Below are 25669 nucleotides of genomic sequence, written 5' to 3'. Positions count from 1 at the left end.
AAATAAATATAATACATCATAAGTAATTTATTAATAACTTTTAAAAATTTAGGAGTCTTATACGAGGTCCGTTGAGAGAGAAAGAGCAGAGACCAGAGACACAGCTTCGAGACGGTGGCGACGCAAATCCTCGGGCGGCAGCAACGACACGACCCTCGGAAAGCAACTAGCGCCACGAAGTTGAACTGATGGGGAATTGGAGACGCACTGTCATCGTTTGGGATCCTGGATGTACTACCGGCGGCGTGTAAGACTAGAGGATTCTTTCATGGGAAAGGAGAGGAGAAAGGGGGTTAGGGTTGTATTCTGAGAAATGAAATTGGATTTGGGGTTAGGGTTGTATTTTAAAATTAAGAGCATTTTTATAATTTTAAGTTTTTTAATCTTTACATTTATTTCAAACCAAATAACATACTGAGACATAATTCAATGTTGTACACTTCTACACCAAAAATAATATTGAGATTTATTTCTGTTTCTATCTCTCAGTCTCTGTCTCTGTCTCTCAATCTCAGTCTTTCAGTCTCTTTCTCTCTACCAAATGCTACTATATGGATGTAACGGATCAAAGATAAAATTCTAATTGATTAAGTTTCCAAAATAATTATTACGATTAATAGGAGATGTAATTCGTTATTGTTTTTGTTTTTCATTATTAATAAACATGATAGATAAATGATAAAATAATAATTTATAAAATAAAAAATAAATTTTATAATTAAATAATATATAAAAAATCAATTTGTAATTAAAATTAAATAAAGATTATTTAATTATTATTAAAAAAAACTTAAAAAATATATTTTATTATGGACTATCAAATCCAATGCCATAATACTACAAATCAAACAACATGAAAAATGTATTTTTTCTGGTATGTTCCTAATCAAGAAATAAGCTTCGATATATTCTTTTTATCCCTATTTAATTAAATTAATTCCTCTTATAAAAGTGTCTAAGAATTCCTACCAAATTAAATTCGCTTGGATCTGGGTATATCAGCATTACATGTGGGGGAGATAATGCCATGCCAGCTTTGGAAGGGAGATTTGGGAGGGATAGAGAGTCAATCTGCCACATATTTGTTTTAGAAAGAAGTGAAATTGATTTTATTTTCTTTTTGTCAGGAGTGAAATTGATTCTTCATTCTTCACAAATCTCAAATTTGTTTTAAAAATTTATTTTATTTTATTTTATTTTATTTTTTTGTTGATAATGCCCAAGTAATAACTCGTTTTTTGTAAGTGGTTATTTCATTAGGGTTATTTCATTAGTCCGTTTAAGTAAAAATCAAGCAAGTGGTTATTTCATTAGTCCATTTAATTAAGTGTTGAAAGTTTGAATTCTACTTTGTATATGCAGCAACTCATTGGCCAGTGACAAATCCTTAAACAGAACTCTAATCTGCGATAAATTAATTTTTGACTTGCCAAATTAAAAAATACTGTAAAAAAAAAAATATAACTAACTTTTGTTCGCTTTTTAATTTGTATATTGGGACTGAAGTAGTGTTTTTCATCGTTATTGGGGCTCTGTGTGTAATTCTCGGGTATGGACGATGACAAAAGAGAAATCGGAGGCTCAGATTTACAACACCACAAATCGGAGGGTCAGTTTTTCTCAAATCGGACCCTCAGATTTGAATGCAACTGGAACACACTTCTAAGACAATCGGACGGCCAAAAACAAATCAATGAAAGATCGAACGGTGAATGCAATGATGTCCGAAATCTGAGGCTCAGATTTCACTCTTCATTAATCCAACGGGCAGGGTTATATCAACAATAATCAATGGTAAATGAGGACTCTACAATTCTGAACCTCAGTATTGTGGATTTGTGGTTAGTAACCACGTGTGCCCCATGCACATGAGATGGGTAGGGCTTGATACCAATTGCACGAGACTCTTGCTTCTCTCTTCATTCATTCCTTTCAATTCCATTTGGTTCAGTTTCAGCAACCTTTCTTCACCCTTTACCTTTCATGGCTCCAAACTCATACATTTACAATAAAAAAAAACCACAATGCCTAAAAAAAAAATTAAAGAAGTAGATTGTCCTGAACTTCATATTATTAACTATCTTAGCCAACCTCATTATGTAAGTATTTTTGTTAAATTTTTTTCTTAATATAAATAGAAAAATAATTATATTGTAGATTTGATGTAATTTATAGTAAATATATTGTAGTTAAACATATATTTTCTGTTGTAATGGTTAGTTTAGTCTTACAGACTTGTATATATATATATATATTAATGTTAGTTTGTTTGTTTAAGTTATAATAATAATAATAATAATAATAATAATAATAATAATAAGTTGTAGGTAAAAAAAATTAGTAGAATATTAGTTATTATATGATTAGATTTGTTTTATAGGTTTATTAATTGTATTTGTTAGAGTAAAATGGTAATTAGAATTTAGTTTAGTGGGTAGTTTTATTGATGACAGTTGTTTTTGGAATTTTTGATAATTTTTATTTAGTGTTAGTGGCATAATAATTTAATTAAGCACTATTAATAGAGTTTAATTTCTGTATAATTATATTAATTATTTTAGATTGTAGGAGAATATAAATTAGAATTCTTAAATTTATTTTATAGATTTAGTAATTGTATTTGTTACTAGAATGGTAATTAAAATTTAGTGGAATGATTAAAATTATTGATACCACCTGATTAGATTTATTTTATAAATTTAGAAATGTTGATTAATAAATATAAATAATTATATTAATAGAGTGTAGATTGTGAAAAATCTTATAAATTCATTTGAGTTGTATGAGAATGTAAATTAGTACTTTTAATTTAATGTATAAACTATACTTGTAACAAAATAGATAGCAATTTGAACTAGTTATTGAAGATAATTATTAATTAGTTTTTGTGTTAAAATATAAGTAATAATGGTCATTTTGTTGATAAGAAGCTTAGTGATAATGACAACTAAGTAGAGAAGTTAATTTATTTTTTGTTCAGGTGTATATTTAATGTTAGTTATAAGTCTTTGTATTCATGTATGATTAACTATCAAAAGATAACTTGAGTTAATTATTCGTCTATATTTTGTAGGGCACAAAAACTTTGAGGTGTGTTCACATGAACCCACCGGGATTATACAATCCGATAGTTGAGCCTCTTGTACGGGCCACTGAATTTTATCATGTATCCCAAATTGGAGTGATCCAAGGTCAGTTAGCTTTGGTAACAGCTCTAGTAGAGAGATGGCATCCAGATACTTATACCTTCCATCTCCCGACGGGTGAGTGCGCCGTTACGTTAGAGGATATGGCTCTAATCCTAGGTATTCCGATAAATGGTCTTCCCGTAACAGGAACAACCATGACTAGTCAGGAAGCCATGGAAGCTGAATGCTTACATCAATTTGGAGTTGCACCGAGAACCAGTGATTGCAGAGGAAGTTACATCAAGATGACCTAGATTAGAAATGTGAAAGAAGGATTAATTTTGAATGATCGAGTTGCCATGGAAAAAGTATGTTAAATGCCATATATTGTTGTTGTTTGGGTCAATCTTATTTGCTGATAAGTCTAGGTCAGCGGTTCACTGGAAATTTCTTCCATTGCTTCGTGACTTCTCACGGATACACGAAATTAGCTGGGGATCGGCATCCCTAGCACACTTGTACAGAGCATTGTGTAGAGCATCTCGATTTGATTGTAAAGAGATTGATGGTCCACTGACATTATTGCATATATGGGCTTGGATTCGTATGTCGTTTTTTGCTCCGATTTCTAGAACCCCGCTGTTCTTTCCACTGGCTAACTGGTAATATCAATTGTTAAATGAGATTGAATATTGTGTTACTTTCTATTGCAATATCTGGTTTGAAACTTTAGTAATACAAAAAATGTTGACAGATGGCGTAACTGGGAGCATCATAATTGCCATATAGATATCATACTGTTGCTTATTTTAGGGGATTGTTAGATGAAGTTCAGGAAGGCCAGGTGTGTTCTCATCCATTGATATAGAAACATCTAGATATATATGTTTCTTGATGCCTTCGTATTATGTAGTGCTTAATAATATTTTTTTTATCCAATCCAGTTTGTTTGGGAAGCTTACGGTGTTGATCGGATAGAGGCAGATGTCATTCCAGAAGACATCCGTAGTCAATCAGAAATTTGGAGTGCAACGGTACCATTAATATCGTTTGAGACTCTTGAGTGGCATGCAACTGATAGGTGTAGGAGACAATTTGGGTTCGTACAGGGTGTCCCACATCAGGAGAGGTCTCTAGATGGCCAACATGGTGAGATTTTGACCGAACCCGAAAACTTGGATTGGTCTGTCACACACAGATTTTGGATAATGCAGTGGACCAACCGATATAGTCATGTCCTAATTCATGAGCCTGTGCCCTTGCATCATCCGTTAGAGCTTTACATGTATTGGTACCGAGGAAAATACGTGACTCATTTGCACTTGTCTGATTTGGTCTTACAAGAAGATCAATAAGGTGTTGCTAACCCGAATCAGCCACACGAGCCCGAGTCGCAACCATCATTACAAAGGGAACAACCTCCACAGTCAACACCACTACAAGAGCAACCTCAGCCGTTTTCAAATCCCTATGTTCCTCAGACTTATTGCTCATCGCCTTTAACACCGTCATTCCAACCGTCTTCAAATCCATATGTTCTATATGTATCGCCCTTTGAAACTGGGGACCAAGCATCATTTAGCCAGCTGCTCGGCTTCATGGCTACAAAAGCAGGTCAATCACAGTCATGTAATGTGAGTGAAGTACCCTCACCCAAATCGACGCACCAGAATGTCTTGACCCAAGGTCGGAGGTCGTTGGATACCCAAATTTGGTTTCGTTCACCTTCAGGAAATTCTGGAGGCAGATTGTCTTTTGACTCAAGTAGGAGTGAAGGCGGTCGAGGTATTGCTACTAGCGAAAACTCCCATCGCATCCAAATGGGTCTCATCGAGGAGAGTATGAGGGGTAATGATGTTGATGATGTTGACTATTTGGTAGACTCCCCCGAGGGTGATGACGAGGATGATGATGATGATGATGACGACGAAGAGGAAGAGGACAATGAGGACAATGAGGTCGATGATGACCAACATGGTGACGATGATGACGGTGGTGATGACCCTAGGCCTAGTACAGGTAAGGTAACCCTTAATAGATTGATATCTTTAAAGTACACTTTGTTGTGTAGAATTTTGCTTGTAGGTTGATATATATATATATTATCTTGACAGTACACTTTATTGCATAGAATATTGCTATTAGGTTGATATATATGTTATCTTAAAATTTTCTTCAGGTGGGGCAGGTACAGGAACAGGTGGGACCGCATCTCCATCTGTTGGAGGCAAAGGATACAACCTAAGAACTGATCCTCCACGTCGGAGTGCAAACAGATTCACGCCGTCCGCATTTACGAATGTTGCGAAAAAGTGCAAGAAGTTTTGCAAATATGTCAAGGGGGAATGAGAAGGTAGAATGTTAGACTATGTGGTGGGAAATATGTAGATTTTGTGTAAGAAATATCTGGACTTTGTGTAAAAAGGACATGTACTTTGTGTTGGACATATTTAGACTCTGTGTATGAAATATTTGGACTTTTATAAGTAGCATGACTAGAATGTGTGGAAATACATAGTGTTTGTTAGTTTAATATAAAGTGACAAAGTGGCAACATAATGTATTTGATACAACATAAAATATATAAATTTTACAAATTTGAATGCCACCATAATAACAGTTAGGTATTCTGACCAGCACCGTCTGTACTAGAACCACTACCTTGTCGGCATCTACTGCGACTGTAGCTCTCAACCCCACATTGCTTACAGCGCCTTGGACGACGTAACATTCTTGTGTCCATCTCATTTAAGAACCGGGTCATCTTTGGCCGACCCTTTGTCACTCGCTTCAAAAAGGGATTTGGTACGAACCGAGGTCCATTATACATAGGCCATGTGGTGGGATTCCCAAGTGGTCTAAACCTAGCTTTATAAACCTTTCGGACCTGCTCCATCTTGTAAACATCATGAACGTACACCTGCCAATCCAATCGTTGATTTGCACAGCAAGCAAAGACATGGCGACATGGTAAGCGGTCCACTTGAAATTCACCACAGTCACAACGACGCTGTCGTAGATCAACTGCAAACTCGCAGCCACTAGGCATCTCACGCACCTTAAATATTTTGTTCTGTCTATCAAAGCAATTAACCTGAATGTTCCCGGCTGTGCGTTGATTTGCATGCAATTTGGAGGTCACGGTCTTTGAAAACACATAACCAGCATTAATTCGAGCCTCTGCTTCAGCCTTTTTCCTGGTGAATAACTCATTCAGTCTGTAAAATGTTGCCTTTACAAGTGCAGTGACTGGGAGATTACGCGCCCCCTTCAATACCGAATTAATGCACTCCACTAAATTTGTAGTCATGTGACCCCATCAGTATCTACCATCGAATGCCAAAGCATACTGTTCACGAGGAATTCTGTCCAGCCACCTTGTGTATGCTTCACCCTGCTCGTGTAAACGTCCGTAACGCAACTGGAATTCGCGCACTGTCCTAGAGTATCCTGCAACACGGAAAAAACAAGACATCCATTACAATGAAGGTTACTATAACATGAAAACTATGTATTTATTTTAGTTACCTATGTTGACGATAAGCTTTTGGAGATATGGTGCCTTAAATTTTCTCAAAAAATTAGACTCTATATGCCTGATGCAGAACATGTGAAAAGCTCTCAGAGGCGACCAAGCTCCATTACTGCGTTCCACCGCCGAACTTATAGAATCGTGTCGATCAGAGATAAGGTCCACACCATCCCGTGTCACCACATGTCGTCGCAAATTACTAAGAAAAAAATACCATGCATCAGAAGTCTCACCCTCGACAATAGCAAATGCAATGGGCACGATATTGTTGTTTCCATCCTGTGAAACTGCCACCAACAGACAACCTTTATATTTTCCATATAAATGAGTCCCGTCTACCTGTACAACTGGTTTGCATTGCCTGAATGCTCTAATGCAAGGGTAATAACTCCAGAAAACCCGATGTAGCACCTGAATATTAGGAACCAAGTCATCCCCCTGATAACAAGGTATGGTCTCAAAGTGGACGGCTGCTGATGGCTCCTTAGCACACATGGCTTCAAACCATATAGGCAGAACTTCATAGGAAGCCTCCCAACCTCCAAATATTTTTTCTACTGACTTTTGCTTTGCCAACCATGCTTTGCGATAACTTATAGTGTAATTAAACTTTGATTGAACTTCAGCGATGACTCTACCAATGGCTTAATGGCTTCTGCAATTGTGATTGAATCCAACTTGGAATGGTCTTGAGAAATACTTGATCTAGTGCAAGTGTGACTACCATTATATCTTCTAATTTCCCAACAATACTTCCTCTGGATCATGCTAACCCTAATCAGCCAATCACAACTTGTTTCGTACTGTGTACATTTGGCATAGAATGTTTGGGGTTCTGATTCATACACCCGATAATCTACGCCTCTTCGGATAGCATAATCTTTAACTGCCGCAATCACAGATTCGCGAGAACTAAATTCTATCCCCACGACGAATTCACCATCTGCCACAACCAAAGGCTCTACAACAACAATATCATGACATAAGTTCATAAAAGTATATGTACAAGTATTTATAAATACATACAATTTCATAAACAAATTATAAATATATAAATTTATAATAAAATATTAATATAAAAATACATTAATATATTCATTCACGTAAAATATATAACTTTCATGTTGACAAAAGAATATAAATTATATTATTCGGTAACCGTATAATATAACATAAGAATGTATTATACGGTTATATAATAATATCAACATAGTATCTAAATTTAAATAAATATATACATAAATTTTAAATTTTGAATACTTGGACAAAATATATAATAGACATAAATAAATAAATATACAAATATGTATAATATAAATTATATAATCATATAATTCTTAAATATAATTTAACTTTAATATATATATAATTTAATTTTATACACATCAGGATAATAATAATCATACTAACGGTCTTCAATAATAATATATAACAGTGCAATCTATATTTTAATTCTACAAATGCAGTTATACATTACTAATTGCATACAGAACCTAATAATAATCATATTATTTGACATCAAATTTAATTATTTATATTATAAAGTTTCTATATGATTATCTAAACTACATACCTGCATTAAAGTTTTCAGGATATTCTGGTACATGCATAGCCTCCAGATCCAATGCACGCATAAAAGATGGCTCTTCGAATGGTTGCTGATTTACTAGTGCATTTGTCACTTCCACCACATCTGTCTCCATGATATCATCAGCTTCATCATCATCTTCGTTTGGCTGAACAACCTCATAGTTGCTTTCAAACTCTTCCTCGCTGTCACTGTTGTAATCTCTCCATTCGATATTCCGATCAGCTTCAGATTGCTGGAACTCAATGTACAGCTCGATAAATGACACTTGTGATCGACTTTTGAAGTAGACTGAAAACATCTCTTGCATGCTCCCTTCATCCGTGACATACTTCGTCTGGAAATGAACAAATCTACCAAACACTGATACAGGATACAGATATAAAAATACTCGATATCATCTTCGGTATCTGCGGATCTATTCTTTCGCAAATAACACCTTTTAGTTCTTCAAATAGTATTGTAAAAGGAACAATAACATCACATGGATTTTCGCATACAAATCTTACTCCCTTAGGTGTTTGTAATAATATCTGACCATGATAATATAATTTTAACATAATTCTATCCTCCATTTTTTTTTCAAAACAATGTCTCTCCTCTCAACATTAGTTCAAAGTTGCAAAAATAAAAAAGAAACAAACTGAACACGGGCTTAGAACGAAGAAAGAGAAGATGAATTGAAGAAGACGAAGTGTGTGAGGGAGTATATATATATATATTACAAATTTGACCCTCAGTTTTCAATTTTAATGAATTAAAGTTTTTTTTAAATTCGAAAAACTGACCCTCAAATTTCAATTTTCCATTTCATAATTTTTTTAATTCAAAACTTACCATCCGATTTGCTTTCTTCTATTAAAGAAAAAAAAAAAATCTAAATCCACACAAATCAGAAGCACCGATATGTTCACTCCTTAATTTGAATTTTACATTACTAAAATCTGAGCCTAAGTTTTCTAACCCGAGGCTCCGATTTTTAATTTTCAATTTTAAAAGAAAATCAACTCCATATCTTTCAAAAACACACCAGATTTCTATATCCAACCATAACACATATTTCAAATTCATAACTAAATAAATGAGCCACTTTTGTTAAGTGGTCAATTTACTTCTCTATTTAAGATTTTTAAATAATTTTTGGTTTTGATTATGATTTATGAATTATTCCTCATAGTTAAGTACTTGATTTTGGTTAGTATTATAAGATGCTATTTGTCGAGTTCGATCTCCATCATAAAAATGTAAATTAGTCATTTGTTTTAATTTTTTCTTTATGTAAATTTAAGTCTCATAATTAGTTGGTCTAAAACATTATCATATTTTTCTCTCAAATTTATCAACGCTAAAAGAAAATAGAAAGTTTCCTAATACTCATTCGAAGAATTTTTATTCATAAAAGATATATAACACTAGTTACAAGCATATGAAGTACCACCAATTTATAGTATATATCTAGGGAAGTTCTATGATAGCATTAGTTTTGGTGGTCAAAGATGGCATAAATTTGACCAACAAATAAAATATTGACACATAACAAAAAAAAATTAAATCTAAAACTAAAATAATTTTCTCTTTCTTATAATTTTTTATAATTACTTTTATCAAAATAATTTAAAAAAATATTAAAATAATTTTTAATTATTATTTTATTATTGTTTTTATTTTTAAAAAATAATTTTTTATAATTATTTTTACTAAAATAATTTTTTATAATTATTTTTATTTTTTAATTATTTTTATTATTATTATATTTAATAATTTCTAAAAATAATACCAAAATTTTTTTTAATTATTTTTATTATTTTTTATCAAAATAAATTTTTTTATAATTATTTTTTCTTTTTGTAATTTTGGAAAACTAAAACCAAAATAATATTTTTTCTCTTATAATTTTTTATGATTTTTTTTAAACTAACACCAAGAGGGAGAATATCATTTTAGTGTTAGTTTTTTGAAATTATAAAAAAAATAATTATAAAAAATTATTTTTTAGAAATAAAAATAATAATAAAAGTAATTAAAAAATAATTTTGGTGTTATTTTAGAAATTACTAAAAATAATAATAATAAAAACAATAATAAAAAATTATTTTAGTAAAAATAATTATAAAAATTATTTTTAAAAAATAAAAATAAAACAATAAAATAATAATTATAAATATAATTATAAAATTATTTTGGTGTTATTTTTTTAAAATTATTTTTTATAATTATAAAAATAATTATAAAAAATTATTTTCATAAAAATAATCATAAAAAATTACGAGAGAGAATTATTTTTATTTTAGATTTAATTTTTTTGTCATATGTCAATATTTTACTTATTGGTCAAACTTATATGCCACCTTTAGCCACCAAAACTAATGCCACCATAGAACTTTTTATATATCTATTGGTGGTTTAGATCACTAAATATCTAAAGCAACTTGTAACAAATATAGGCTGAGTTTTTTAAATATTGTAGAAAGATGTGTGAATTTTTTTTATATTTTTTTATAAGTGAGTTTAATATTGTGATGGAAAAAAAAATTGTTTTTGTCAGAACACACAAAATGTTGGAGAAATTTTGTATGTGATTAAAATTTTTTAATGGTTAAAACAAAAATGGCGCTGCTGTTTTGTATAGAAATAAATAATAAAAACAATGATAGAAGTGAAAAACAGCGTTTTGTGATAGAATAATATTTTTTTAATTTAAAAACTGAAAAATAGCATACTGTTTTGTGTTGAAACTTGAAATAAATTTTATCGTTGAAAATAGTCAAAATAGTGTTGATATTTTGCATAAAAGTAAAAATGTCGTTGACGTTTAGTACTAGTGTGAATAAGAAAATATAAAATTAATTATAAAAGGTACGTTAGTGTTATGGTGAAAACACTTTGAGTAGAGTAGAAAGTGAACAACACAAAATTTTTCGTCTTTAAATTTTGAGAGAGTTCAGAGCTCTTAATTCTTTAGAAGTTAAAGCTGTTCTGTATTTATTGAGTGAAATAAGTTGTAGGTAAATGTAGTAAGTGTATAAAATGAAGAATTATGTTAGTTTAAGAATATATTTGAATGGTTAGATTTTGCATGATACACATGAAGGTGTGAATTTTTTATGTGAGAATCTATATGTTATTGTTGTTCCTCTTTTAATAACATATGAAGGACTTAAGGGTGTACTTTGTCAGAATGTAGATCATCAAGGCCTGAAGAGAATGACAAATATTTTGTATAGGTAGCTTGTGTTAGTATTTGGCAGTTTCGTTCAATTTCAAATAATGCATGTGGCCGATGAAGCTGGTATACAAGGAATGTTTTCGACTTACCATCAAACTAGAGCACGAGCCTCACTTATCGAGTTATACGTTGAGTTTGAACAAATTGAAGATGTTGATTTTCCAGAACCCAATATAGACTGTGAGCGAGCGAGTAGAAAGCTAATATCCATCGGCAGCGGTCTTATTAACGGAATTCATATCCATGCCCATACAAGGAGCAACGGCAGAAGACCATCCATGTCCTTACAATCATACCTAGATGCCCGACATAAGAATCGATACATGTGTGCAAGGCAAGCTGAACCCCAACTAAACTTATGAATCTGAGAAAACTCACGAAGCAACGACAAATACTTCCAGTGCACAGTGATTCCAAACTTGTCACTAAATAATATTGTTCCAAATAGACATATTATGTGACATTTTACATAATTTTTTCTACTTACTGGGTTAGTCAAATGTTGGCGCCGCTTTAGGCTGCAAAACCATGCTAGCTTGATTCCGCTTTCTCTATAGTCGTTCGGGTCAGGAGCACTATCAAATTGGGTCATGTACTCGTTCTCTAACCCACTTGTGCTGTGGTCAGTTAATCCAGTAACTGACAAGCCGTGAGTTCGCAGTCCAAAAATCATGGCGACGTCCTCCAAGGTAATCATGCACTCTCCATGTAGAAGATGAAACGTGTGCGTCTCAAGCCGCCACTTTTTAACCAATGCGTCTACAGTTAGATCGTGAGACATGATCCTTCCAATCTGAGATATATGATAGAACCCACTCTCTCTTAGTTGTTCTTCCACCCTAGCATCATATGACTCTATTTGGTGTAAGTGTCTCGTGTGCAAATTTCTTAAATCCTGAAAATAAAAGTAATGACTAACAGTCAATAACCAGAACTAGTCAATAATTACTATTACTAAATTAATACTCAGTTTAGTAACAAATATAATTAATAATTACTAAAAATTTAAATAATTTATAATTACTAATTGAATTATTAATTATTAAACACAACAGTAAACAGAAAAATTACTTACATATATTAAATATTAAAGATATTCTAATATATGTTCGTCAGTATGTGTGATGTCACGTTTTTCTATTTTTGTCTTTAATTCTACAATAAAAAAATATACAAACCATTATTTATATTTTCTTTTTTTCTTTTTTACTGAAAACATTAATAATAATAACTCTTAATCTATTTACTAAACACATATCTTAAGTATTAATAATTATCCGATCTAAATTCGTTTCCATTATTTTCCAATATATATTGCAAAAAAGCCTAAAATTAGTAAACATAGCTAAAATTTAACAACAATAATTCTATTTTTCAATAAATAATTAAAATAAAAAAACCTAACGATATATATATATATATATATATTAATAATTAATAATAATTCAGTTCTATTATTAAAAACTAAACGCACTACACATATAAATTAACTAGAAATTTAAACTAATAAAAACTGAAACATCTAACATTTTATATAAAAAAAAATTCTAAAAATAACCCATATTCATTAAATAATAATCAAGGCTAATATATTTTAGTCAACTTTTAACCTAAAAACCTAAGTCACTAAAAAGTTATATCCTAATTAAATAAATAATTCTGTTTTGAAATCAATTACTTTAAATAAAACTAAAATTACTAAATAATTATGTTTTCTAATAAATTATTTAAAATATAACTAAAATTACTAAAAATGTCTATTTTTCAAAAATAAATTAAAACAAAACAAAAATTGCTAAAATGGGCTGCTTTTCAAAAAAAATTATATAAAATGAAACTAAAATTAATAAAATTTTTATTTTTTTAAAAAAATTAATTAAACTAAAACTAAAATTAAAAAAATATATATACTAACATCCAATTAATACTATACACTAACGACAATTTATTAACACTAACAACTAATACTATTATTACAACTATAACGAAGAAAATATATTTTTTAACTACTCCTAATCAACTAACAATTAATTTATTTATCTACTTAACAAAAAATTAATTTAAAAAATTATATACTATTTGTTTCTAAAACTTTTAGTTCAAAAAAATAGGATTAATCTAACTAACTACTAATAAAACATATAAAATATTAACATTTTTCTATATATGAGTGGCTGACGTTTTTTTTGTTGTGGAGTAAGAAAAATTCAACTTTTAGCTTTGTTCTTCTAATAGAATGGGGTAATTGGGGATGGAGACTCCAGACCGAAGAAGAAAGAATGAAGGAAAAAGAGGATTGGGTTTTTGGTTAACGTGTGGGGAGAAAGAGGGAATTGCCACGTGCCGGCCATGCAGAACAAAATGTCGATGACATTTTCTTCAATACGTTAGTGCCGTTTTCTGTTTAATAGTGTCGACATTTTCGTCGCGGCAACTAACGACTCCTATAGCACTGTTAATCTCGCCTGCTAGGCCATTTTGGTGGGTAACTCTACCTTTGGCGGAGCCGATCCACTGCATCTACCCAGAAAAATTCATGAATCAAATAAAGTTTTAAATTACATATCATTCTCAACCAGGAGCAAGTGGGGGCAAACCACTGTATCTATCCTGGGAGACTTAAACCATAACTCTGAGCAAGTGGAATCACACCACTGCATCTACCTAGGCAATTATACTTCCCCCACATCCCAAAGCAAGTAGAATCATACCACTGCATCTATCCAGAAAGGTACATCTCAATCAAACTACATTCTGTTATTGAATTCATTTTAAATCTTACCCCAATTCATTTCATAATCATAATCATAATCAATCATCAATATATCTCATTATCATAATGATCCTGATTCTCATTGTCATAATCATTCATCAATATTAACTCATCATCAATTAAATTCTTCACTTCTCAATATTCTTTAATATCAATTTAACTCTCTCAATGTGTTTGCACTCTCTCCAAGGCCTGAAAGCTAGCTATCAGACCATAAATAAGGGTTATGAAAATTTACAAGCTTGCTGAAAAGGTCAAACAGTTAAAAAACAGAGTTTTGTGTGAAAAGCAGGACTTGTGCGTACGCATCATAGTGCGCATACGCACAACTTGTAAAAATTTCAGGATGTGTAGCTGATGAGAGAACTTTTGCGTGGTCTAAAAATTTGCGGATAAATTCTCGTTGCAAGTATAGTTTCTAAACCTTCAAAAGTCCTTTCATACAAACGTTTTGGGTGTCACAAGTAACAAACCCCTTAAAAATTGTTAACTGAGTATTCTGGTGCACAAATTGTGAATCACACTTTTCACAACTCGTACCACTGACCAGCAAGTGCACTGGGTCGTCCAAGTAATACCTCACGTGAGTAAGGGTCGAATCCCACGGAGATTGTTGGTTTGAAGCAATCTATGGTTATCTTGTAAATCTTAGTCAGGAAGTCAATTATGTTTATCAGTTGAGTTGCGAATAAACAAGAGAGCATGGATTAAAGGTTACTTGTTATGCAGTAATGGAGAATATGTTGGAGTTTTGGAGATGCTTTGTCTTCTGAATCTCTGCTTTCCTCTGTCTTCTTGTTCACGCACGCACGTCCTCCTATGGCAAGCTGTATGTAGGGGTTCACCGTCGTCAATGGCTACATCCCATCCTCTCAGTGAAGAATATGCTCACATGCACTGTCACAGCACGGCTAATCATCTGTCGGTTCTCGATCATACTGGAATAGGATTCTTCGTCCTTTTGCGTCTGTCACTAACGCCCAGCACTTGCGAGTTTGAAGCTCGTCACAGTCATTCGATCATTGAATCCTACTCGAAATACCACAGACAAGGTTTAGACTTTCTGGATTCTCATGAATGCCGCCATCAGTTCTAGCTTATACCACGGAGATTCTGATTAACGAATCTAAGAGATACTCATTCAATCATATATAGAACGGAGGTGGTTGTCAGGCACACGTTCATGGTTTGAGGAAGATGATGAATGTCACGGATCATCACCTTCATCATAGTTAAGCGCGAATGAACATCTTAGATAGGAACAAGCGTGTTTGAATGTAAAATAGAAATACTTGCATTAATTCATCGAGACACAGCAGAGCTCCTCATCCCCAACAATGGAGTTTAGAGACTCATGCCATTAAAGAGTACAAAATTTAGATCTAAAATGTCATGAGATACAAAATAAGTCTCTAAAAGTTGTTTAAATACTAAACTAGTAGCCTAGGTTTACAGCAAATGAGTAAACTATAGCAGATGGTATAGAAATCCACTTCTGGGGCCCACTTGGTGTGTGCTGGGGCTGAGATTTAAGTAATTCACATGCGTAAGGCCATTTTGGGCGTTCAACGCCAGGTTTGGATCCATTTCTGGCGTTGAACTCCAGCTTTTAATCCTTTTCTGGCGCTGGATGCCAGAATTGGGCAGAGAATTGGCGTTAAACGCCAGTTTACATCATCTATCCTTGAGCAAAGTATGGACTATTATATATTTCTGGAAAGCCCTGGATGTCTAATTTCCAACGCAATTGGAAGCACGCCATTTCGAGTTCGGTAGCTCCAGAAAATCCACTTTGAGTGCAGGGAGGTCAGAATCCAACAGCATCAGCAGTCCTTTTTCAGCCTGAATCAGATTTTTGCTCAGCTCCTTCAATTTCAGCCAGAAAAATACCTGAAATTACAGAAAAATACACAACTCATAGTAAAGTCCAGAAGTATGAATTTTTCCTAAAAACTAATGAAAATAAACTAAAAACTAACTAAAACATACTAAAAACTATATGAAATTAACTCCAAAAAGCATATAAAATGTCCGCTCATCACAACACCAAACTTAAACTGTTGCTTGTCCTCAAGCAACTAAACAAATAAAATAGAATACTAATAGGTTGAGAAGCAATAATATCTCAGAGTTTTTGAGTGAAGCTCAGATTCTAATTAGATGAGCGGGACTAGCAGCTTTTTGCTTCCGAACAGTTTTGGCATCTCACTTTATCCATTGAAGCTCAGAGTGATTGGCATCTATAAGAACTTAGAATTCAGATAGTGTTATTGATTCTCCTATTTCAGTATGATGATTCTTGAACACAGCTATTTCATGAGTCTTGGCCGTGGCCCTAAGCATTTTGTTTTCCAGTATTACCCCTGGATACATAAATGCCACAGACACATAATTGGGTGAACCCTTTGGATTGTGACTCAGCTTTGCTAAAGCCCCCAATTAGAGGTGTCCAGAGTTCTTAAGCACACTCTTCTTTCTGCTTTGGACCTTGACTTTAACCGCTCAGTCTCAAGTTTTCACTTGACACCTTCACGCCACTAGCACATGGTTAGGGACAGCTTGGTTTAGCCGCTTAGGCCAGGATTTTATTCCCTTAGGCCCTCCTATCCACTGATGCTCAAAGCCTTGGGATCCTTTTTATTTCCCTTGCCTTTTGGTTTTAAGGGCTATTGGCTTTTTCTGCTTTTTTTTTTTTGCTGCTTTTTCTTGCTTCAAGAATCATTTTTATGATTTTTCAGATTATAAATAACATGTCTCATGTTCATCATTTTTTTCAAGAGCCAACATATTTAACAGTCTTAAGCAACAAATTCAAAAGACATATGCACTGTTCAAGCATTCATTCAGAAGACAGAAAGTATTGCCACCACATGTAACTAATTAGAATTTCTCTTATTAAAACTCAAAATTTTATTGCCTCTTATTCAAAAGATCTACTATTTTATTCATGTTTGCTGATGATGAGAAAAATAAACTATAGCTTAATTGGAGATAAGATCAAATAGATACTAATTACTACTATATGACTCCTAAGGTGAACTTTTCTAATGACACTATCACAGATTTAAAGCAGAAATTGGAATTTAACAACCTTTATTCTGGGGGAACAGGGGTTCCTTTGATCCTTGGGGTGCTCGGTCCTGCAAAAGATAACTTCTGGCGCTTCAAGTCCCTTAAGTCACACCCTTGCTCCTCTTATTCTTTAAACATATAGGTAAGAATTTGACTGTGTTCCTTCTGTTCTTTTATTATTTTCTCCATAGCTTCCCGTATCTTGGTGAAAGACGTCTCAAGATACTCCCAATATTCAGATTGAGGGATTTCTGGGAGGAATTCCGGCGTTTTCTTCTTGGTGGGATCCTCCTGTGCTTGTTGTTTTTCCATTGATGCCTTGGTGATTGGTTTCTCAACTGAGATGTACTCAGTTATTCCCATCCTTACTCCAGCATCCTTGCAGAGCAGCGATATCACGCTTGGATAAGCCAACCTGGCCTCCTTAGAATTTTTGTTAGCAATTTTGTAGAGTTCAGCTGAGATCAGCTGATGAACTTCCACTTCCTTTCCCATCATGATGCAATGGATCATCACTGCTCTTTTAACTGTGACTTTAGAACGGTTGCTAGTAGGCAACAAAGAATGCCCAATGAAGTCCAGCCATCCTCTGGCGACTGGTTTGAGATCTTCTCTCTTGAGTTGATTTGGGACACCCTTTGTGTTGGTGGTCCACCTGGCTCCAGGGATACATATGTCCTCTAAAATCTTATCCAGACCCTTGTCTGTTCTCATCATTCTCCTGTTGAAGGAATCTGGATCATCTTTCAGCTGAGGTAACTTTAAGATCTCTTTGATCTTGTCAGGGGTGGTATGAACAATCTTTCCTCTGACCATGGTCCGATATTCATAGAAGGCAGTTCTAGATAGTTTTTGCTTGTCAGTCTGCCACATATTAGCATAGAACTCCTGGATCATATTCCTTCCCACCTTCGTTTCAGGATTAGCTAGGACTTCCCAGTTCCTGATTCGAATTTGCTCCTGGATCTCCGGATATTCATCTTCTTTCAGATCGAATCTAACTTCCGGGATCACTGATCTCAGACCCATTCTCATGACAGGAAAGAAGATGAACCGTCAGTTGTCCAAACTCGAACAATCCCCGACAACGGAGCCAAAAACTTGGTGCGCAGAAATTGTGATTACATTTTAATTATGTAAAATTCATCGCTCTTTCTTTCCCTGGTAATGGCACCAAAAACGGATGCACAGAACCATGGTCTAAACATATCTTCACAACTTCGCATAACTAACCAGCAAGTGCACTGGGTCGTCCAAGTAATACCTTACGTGAGTAAGGGTCGAATCCCACGGAGATTGTCGGTATGAAGTAAGCTATGGTCACCTTGTAAATCTCAGTCAGGTGGATATCAAATGGTTATGGAGTTTTCGAAATTAATTAATAAAATAGGGATAGAAATACTTATGTAATTCATTGGTGAGAATTTCAGATAAGCGAATGGAGATGCTTTCGTTCCTCTGAACCTCTGCTTTCCTGCTATCTTCATCCAGTCAGTCTTACTCCTTTCCATGGCTGGCTTTATGTGATACATCACCATTGTCAATGGCTACTTTCGGTCTTCTCTCGGGAAAATGATCCAAATGCCCTGTCACGGCACGGCTAATCGTCTGGAGGCATCACCCTTGTCAATGGCTTCATCTTATCCTCTCAGTGAAAATGGTCAACGCACCCTGTCACGGCACAACTATTCATCTGTCGGTTCTCGATCATGCTGGAATAGGATTTACTATCCTTTTGCGTCTGTCACTACGCCCGGCAATCGCGAGTTTGGAGCTCGTCACAGTCATTCAGTCATTGAATCCTACTCGGAATACCACAGACAAGGTTTAGACCTTCCGGATTCTCTTGAATGCCGCTATCATTCTAGCTTACGCCACGAAGATTCCGATTAAGAGATCTAAGAGATACTCATTCAGTCGAAGGTAGAACGGAAGTGGTTGTCAGGCACGCGTTCATAGGGAATGATGATGATTGTCACGTTCATCACATTCAGATTGAAGTACGAATGAATATCTTAGAAGCGAAACAAGATGAATTGAATAGAAGACAGTAGTACTTTGCATTAATCTTTGAGGAACAGCAGAGCTCCACACCTTAATCTATGGAGTGCAGAAACTCTACCGTTAAAAATACATAAGTGAAAGTACAGGCATGGTCGAGAGGCCAGCCCTCAAACGTGATCTAAGATAGCATACAACTGATCAAAGATGTCTAATACAATAGTAAAAGGTCCTATTTATAATAAACTAGCTACTAGGGTTTACAGAAGTAAGTAATTGATGCATAAATCCACTTCCAGGGCCCACTTGGTGTGTGCTTGGGCTGAGCTTTGAGTGTTGCACGTGTAGAGGTCCTTCTTGGAGTTGAACGCCAGCTTTTGTGCCTGTTTGGGCGTTCAACTCTGGTTTTGGATCCTTTTCTGGCGCTGGACTCCAGAATTGGGCAGAGAGCTGGCGTTGAACGCCAGTTTGCGTCATCTATTCTTGGCCAAAGTATGGACTATTATATATTTCTGGAAAGCCCTGGATGTCTACTTTCCAACGCAATTGGAAGCGCGCCATTTTTAGTTCTGTAGCTCCAGAAAATCCACTTTGAGTGCAGGAGGTCAGAATCCAACAGCATCAGCAGTCCTTTTTCAACCTCTGAATCTGATTTTTGCTCAAGTCCCTCAATTTCAGCCAGAAAATACCTGAAATCACAGAAAAACACACAAACTCATAGTAAAGTCCAGAAATGTGAATTTAACATAAAAACTAATGAAAACATCCCTAAAAGTAACAAGATTCTACTAAAAACATACTAAAAACAATTATTCGAAAAAGAAGAGATAAAGATATGATAAAAAGATTTATTTGGAAAAGATAAGATAGAAGATATGATAAGAGAAGATATAGTTTAAAATTGAGAGGATATGAAAGATTTTTGAAAAAGATAGATTTAGATTTTGAAAAAGATAAAGTGGAGGTTTTGAAAAGATATTGATGAGTTGAAAAGATAGATTTGTAAAAAAAAAGTTTTGAAAAGAGTTGGATTGAATTTGCAAAGAGGCCTGGTGCTTATGGATTAAAATACATTTGATATTTTTAGGGTAGGGTTTTTAGAAATTATGGAATTTAGAAATCAAGGTTCTTAACATGTTTATGTAAGAAATCATGAATTGAAGTATGAAAATCAAGATTGAGAATGAAAAAATTTGAATAAAAAATGAGTTTTGTCTCCTCCCTGCCATCCTGGCGTTTGAACGCCCAAACACTGCCTGTTTTGGGCGTTCAGCGCCCAATTGCTGCTCTCCTGGGCGTTCAACGCCCAGCTGCTGCCATTACTGGCGTTCAACGCCCATTGGGTGCCCATTTCTGGCGTTGAACGCCCAGATTGCTACCATTACAGGCGTTCAACGCCCAGTGGATGCCCATTTTGGACGTTGAACGCCCAAAATACACTTTTACTGGCGTTTTCTTGCCAGTGAGCTCTTTTTCTCTGTTTTGTGTGCCGAGGTCTTCTGTAAATGATTCCTCACCTTAGTGTCAGTGAACTTTATATAAAAATAGGGCAAAATGCTTAGAGGATTGTTGCCCCATGGCTGGGTTGCCTCCCAGCAAGCGCTTCTTTATTGTCTTTAGCTGGACCTTGCTGAGCTTTTAATCTAGCTTTAGCCTTGAGCATTCTTGCTCAATGTTGCCTTCAAGATAATGCTTGATTCTCTGTCCATTGACAATGAACTTCTTATCAGAATCAATATCTTGAAGCTCCACATAACCATATGGTGATACACTTGTAATCACGTATGGTCCCCTCCACCGGGATTTCAGTTTCCCGGGGAATAGCCTGAGTCTAGAGTTAAATAACAGAACCTTCTGTCCTGGTTCAAAGATTCTAGATGACAGCTTTCTGTCATGCCATTTTTTTTATTTTTCTTTATAAAGCTTGGCATTTTCGAAAGCTGTGAATCTGAATTCCTCTAGCTCATTTAGCTGGAGCAATCATTTTTCTCCTGCTAATTTGGCATCAAAGTTTAGGAATCTGGTTGCCCAGTAGGCCTTATGTTCCAGTTCCACGGGCAGGTGACATGCCTTACCATACACGAGTTGGTATGGGGAGGTCCCTATAGGGGTCTTGAATGCTGTTCTGTAAGCCCACAGAGCATCATCCAAGCTCCGTGCCCAATCCTTTCTACGAGTACTTACTGTCCGTTCCAGGATTCTCTTTAATTCTCTGTTAGAGACTTCAGCTTGCCCATTAGTTTGTGGATGATATGGAGTAGCCACCTTATGGCGAATTCCATACCGAACCATGGCAGAGTAAAGCTGTTTATTGCAGAAGTGAGTGCCCCTATCACTGATTAGTACTCTCGGGACACCAAACCTGCTAAAGATATGTTTCTGGAGGAACTTCAGCACTGTTTTAGTATCATTGGTGGGTGTGGCAATGGCCTCAACCCATTTTGATACATAGTCAACTGCCACCAGAATATAGGTGTTTGAGTATGATGGTGGGAAAGGTCCTATGAAGTCAATTCCCCATACATCAAACAACTCAATTTTCAAGATTCCTTGTTGAGGCATGGCGTAACCATGAGGCAGATTACCAGCTCTTTGGCAACTGTCACAGTTACGTACAAACTCTCGGGAATCTTTATAGAGTGTGGGCCAATAGAAGCCACATTGGAGGACCTTAGTGGCTGTTCACTCACCTCCGAAATGGCCTCCATATTGTGATCCATGGCAATGCCATAGGATCCTCTGTGCTTCTTCTCTAGGCACACACCTACGGATTATTCCGTCTGCACATCTCTTAAAGAGATAGGGTTCATCCCACAAGTAGTACTTTGCATCAGTAATGAATTTCTTCTTTTGTATCCTGTTGTACTCCTTGGGTATGAACCTTGCAGCTTTATAGTTTGCAATATCGGCAAACCATGGTGTTTCCTGAATGGCAAATAAATGCTCATCCGGAAAAGCCTCAGAGATCTCAAGAGAGGGGAGGGACGTCCCTTCTACTGGCTCTATCCGGGACAGATGATCAGCCACTTGGTTCTCTGTCCCTTTTCTGTCTCTTATTTCTATATCAAACTCTTGCAGAAGCAACACCCATCTGATGAGCCTGGGTTTTGAATCCTGCTTTGTGAATAGATATTTAAGAGTAGCATGATCAGTATACACAATCACTTTTGATCCTTCTAAGTATGATCTGAACTTGTCAATGGCGTAAACCACTGCAAGTAATTCTTTTTATGTGGTTGTGTAATTTTTTTGGGCATCATTTAAAACGCGACTAGCATAATAAATGACATGCAGAAGCTTGTCATGCCTCTGTCCCAATACTGCACCAATGGCGTGACTACTGGCATCACACATTAGCTCAAATGGTAACGTCCAGTCTGGTGCAGAAATGACTGGTGCTGTGACCAGCTTAGCTTTTAGCATTTCAAACGCCTGCAGGCACTCTGTGTCAAACACAAATGGCGTGTCAGCAGCTAGCAGATTGCTTAGAGGTTTTGCGATTTTTGAAAAATCCTTTATAAACCTCCTATAGAATCCTGCGTGCCCCAGAAAGCTTCTGATTGCCTTAACATTGGCAGGTGGTGGCAATTTTTCAATTACCTCTATTTTTGCTTGATCCACCTCTATTCCCTTGTTTGAAATTTTATGCCCAAGAACAATCCCCTCAGTCACCATGAAGTGACATTTTTCCCAGTTTAAAACTAGGTTGGTTTCTTGGAATCTTTTCAGAACAAGTTTCAGGTGATCAAGACAGGAGCTGAATGAGTCTCCATATACTGAGAAGTCATCCATGAAGACTTCCAGAAGTTTTTCTACCATATCAGAGAAAATAGAGAGCATGCATCTTGATGTGCGGAAAACGATCCGACACAAAACTCACCGGCAAGTGTACCGGGTCGCATCAAGTAATAATAACTCACATGAGTGAGGTCGATCCCACAGGGATTGAAGGATTGAGAAATTTTAGTTTAGTGGTTGATTTAGTCAAGCAGATCAAGAGTTGATTGAGTGATTTATGATTAACAGAAATTAAATTGCATGAAAAGTAAAGGGAGAGGGGTAAATTGCAGGAAATTAAAGAGAACAGAAAATAAAAGTGTTGAATCTTAAAGAACAAGAAATTAAATGGCAGAAACTTAGAACGCAAGAAATGTAAATTGCAGAATCTTAGAATGCAAGAAATGTAAATTGCAGAATCTTAGAATGCAAGAAATGTAAATGGCTTGAATTGTAAATGGATCAGGGATGTGGGATTGCAAAAATTAAACAAGAGAGCAGTAAATCTCAACAAACAGAAACGTAGAAGATGGATCTAATTGAACCGGATCTTAAATGCAAATGAAAATAAACTTGGTGTAGCAATGTAACAAGGAAATTGAAATTAAAAGATGTAGATCTCAGGACTCAAGAGACTAGATAACCAAGTCTAGATCTCACTGCCTTCTTAGATCCAAATTTAGAATTCAATTGCAAGAGATTAAAAATCAAAACAGAAGAAAACTTGGATTCAATTCTCAATTCTCCAATGGTGCATTGAAAGAAACAGAAAGAGATTTCAAGGTGAGATTGAGACAGAATTTCCTCAATTCTTAAACACCCAAGACTCTAAATCTCCAAATAGCTCAAAAACTAAAAGTTCTCTACTGTGAATACTATGAAAATTCTTAAAGAAAACTCTAAACGAAAAAGCCCTCTAAAACTTCAAATCCTAAGCTATTTATACACTTTCTTCCAATGATCATTAAGCCTTGAATTGGGCCTTTAGTCTTGATGGAATTGGGTTGATAGTAGCCTCCGTTGATTGCTCTTGGTGTTGGGAAGAAATCCATTAGTGAACCGGGCCATGAACCATTCACGTTTGAGTCAACATTTGAGGCAAACGTTGACTCAAACGTCACTTGTGTAAACTTATGCAGCTAGGCCAAGATGCTGTCATCCAAGTTTGGCTCAACGTTTGAGGTCAAACGTGAGCTCAAACGTGGATCTCCCCATGCTCTCTTTTTGGCCAACGTTTGGCCCAACGTTTGAGGCAAACGTTGGCCCAAACGTGGCTCACTCAATGCATCAAACAGAGGTGCTCTTCCTTGCTTTTATGGCGCCAACGTTTGACCTCACGTTTGAGGCAAACGTTGGCGCAAACGTTGGTTTGCTCCAGGGGTGCTTCTCCTTGCTCATATGTGGCCAACGTTTGACCTCACGTTTGAGGCAAACGTTGGCTCAAACGTTGCCATCCCTTGCTCCTTCTTCAGCCAACGTTTGCGTCAACGTTTGAGGCAAACGTTGGCGCAAACGTTGGCTCTTCTCCAGGGTGTTCTTCATCTGCTTCTCACGTTTGAGTTAACGTTTGAGGCAAACGTTAGCTCAAACGTGAATCCCTTTTCAAGCCATTCTTGCAACCTTCTTCCAAGCTTTATTCCACCTATCATCAACCAACATTTGCATCAAAGCTATGCTCTAATCATGAGAGTTATTCTTTTTCTTGTCATATAAGTAATTATGGCATAAAACTCATGAAAATGCATCAATTCATCCATAGTTGATTGAATCTAAGGAAACATGAAATTCCACCCAATTGGCTTACTTGTGGCTTAAGAAAGTGCATAAAACTAAATGAAAACAAAGAAAAAGACTAGTGAAACTAGGCTAAGATGACTTGTCATCACAACACCAAACTTAAAACTTGCTTGTCCCCAAGCAAGAAAAGAGTTATTAAGAAGAAAGAATGAAAAAAAAAGAGAATGCTCATGTTAGCAGAGTGTTATTGGTAGCTCATGGGGTTTTATGCAGATATGTAACTACTCACTTCTTATTGACAAGTAGGCCTAGAAAGTTCTCTCTAAGCATCAAGCAAGACACTGCTATGACCTCTCATTATTCCTTTGTCCTTGTTTACTGAATTTTTTTTTATAAGCTTTAGTTCAGTGTCATGTGTAACAAGCTCTTTTCTTTATTTATGCTTGACACATTATTCACTTTAGACACTTGGCTCACATCCCTTCTTAGATCATTGATGCCCAGCACCTCTTTGGGTTACTAAATGTCTTGTAGCTAGGTTGCTCTTGATAGTGGACTTTCAGTTGATAATCCCGGGTTAGTTAACCCAAGTTACCAAGTGTTAATGCACTCCAAAGAACTTAATAATCCAAGCAGATCCTAGTACAAAGACACCACAGGCATATATTCTAAAGTTCAAACTATTGGTGTCTAGCTTTGTTTCTTTTTATTTTTCTTTTGTTCTGTTGCCACTTTTGGCTTTTTCTCTTCTCTTTTTGTTTTTCTTTTCACCCAAGGAATTTTATTTTGTTGAGATTCATAGACAGTGAACTACTTTCTTCTTAAAAAGAGAACA

The 25669-nt window shown here is 35.2% G+C and overlaps 1 protein-coding gene across 1 annotated transcript; it reads right to left on the bottom strand.

Annotated features, from left to right (window-relative positions):
• Window positions 1–5748: 5748 nt before the first annotated feature.
• Window positions 5749–6438, bottom strand: LOC148578133 (uncharacterized). Its single transcript, XM_088502970.1, has one exon. The coding sequence runs from the start codon at window positions 6436–6438 to the stop codon at window positions 5749–5751; it is 690 nt and encodes a 229-aa protein (XP_088359096.1).
• Between the last annotated feature and the right edge of the window lie 19231 nt (window positions 6439–25669).

This window comes from Arachis ipaensis, chromosome B1 (assembly GCF_059453495.1).
Source record: "Arachis ipaensis isolate K30076 ecotype BB chromosome B1, ASM5945349v1, whole genome shotgun sequence".
NCBI classification, from domain to species: Eukaryota; Viridiplantae; Streptophyta; class Magnoliopsida; order Fabales; family Fabaceae; genus Arachis; species Arachis ipaensis.
The sequence above is the reverse complement of the archived record's forward strand: the minus strand, read 5'-3'. Positions and strand labels throughout refer to the sequence as shown.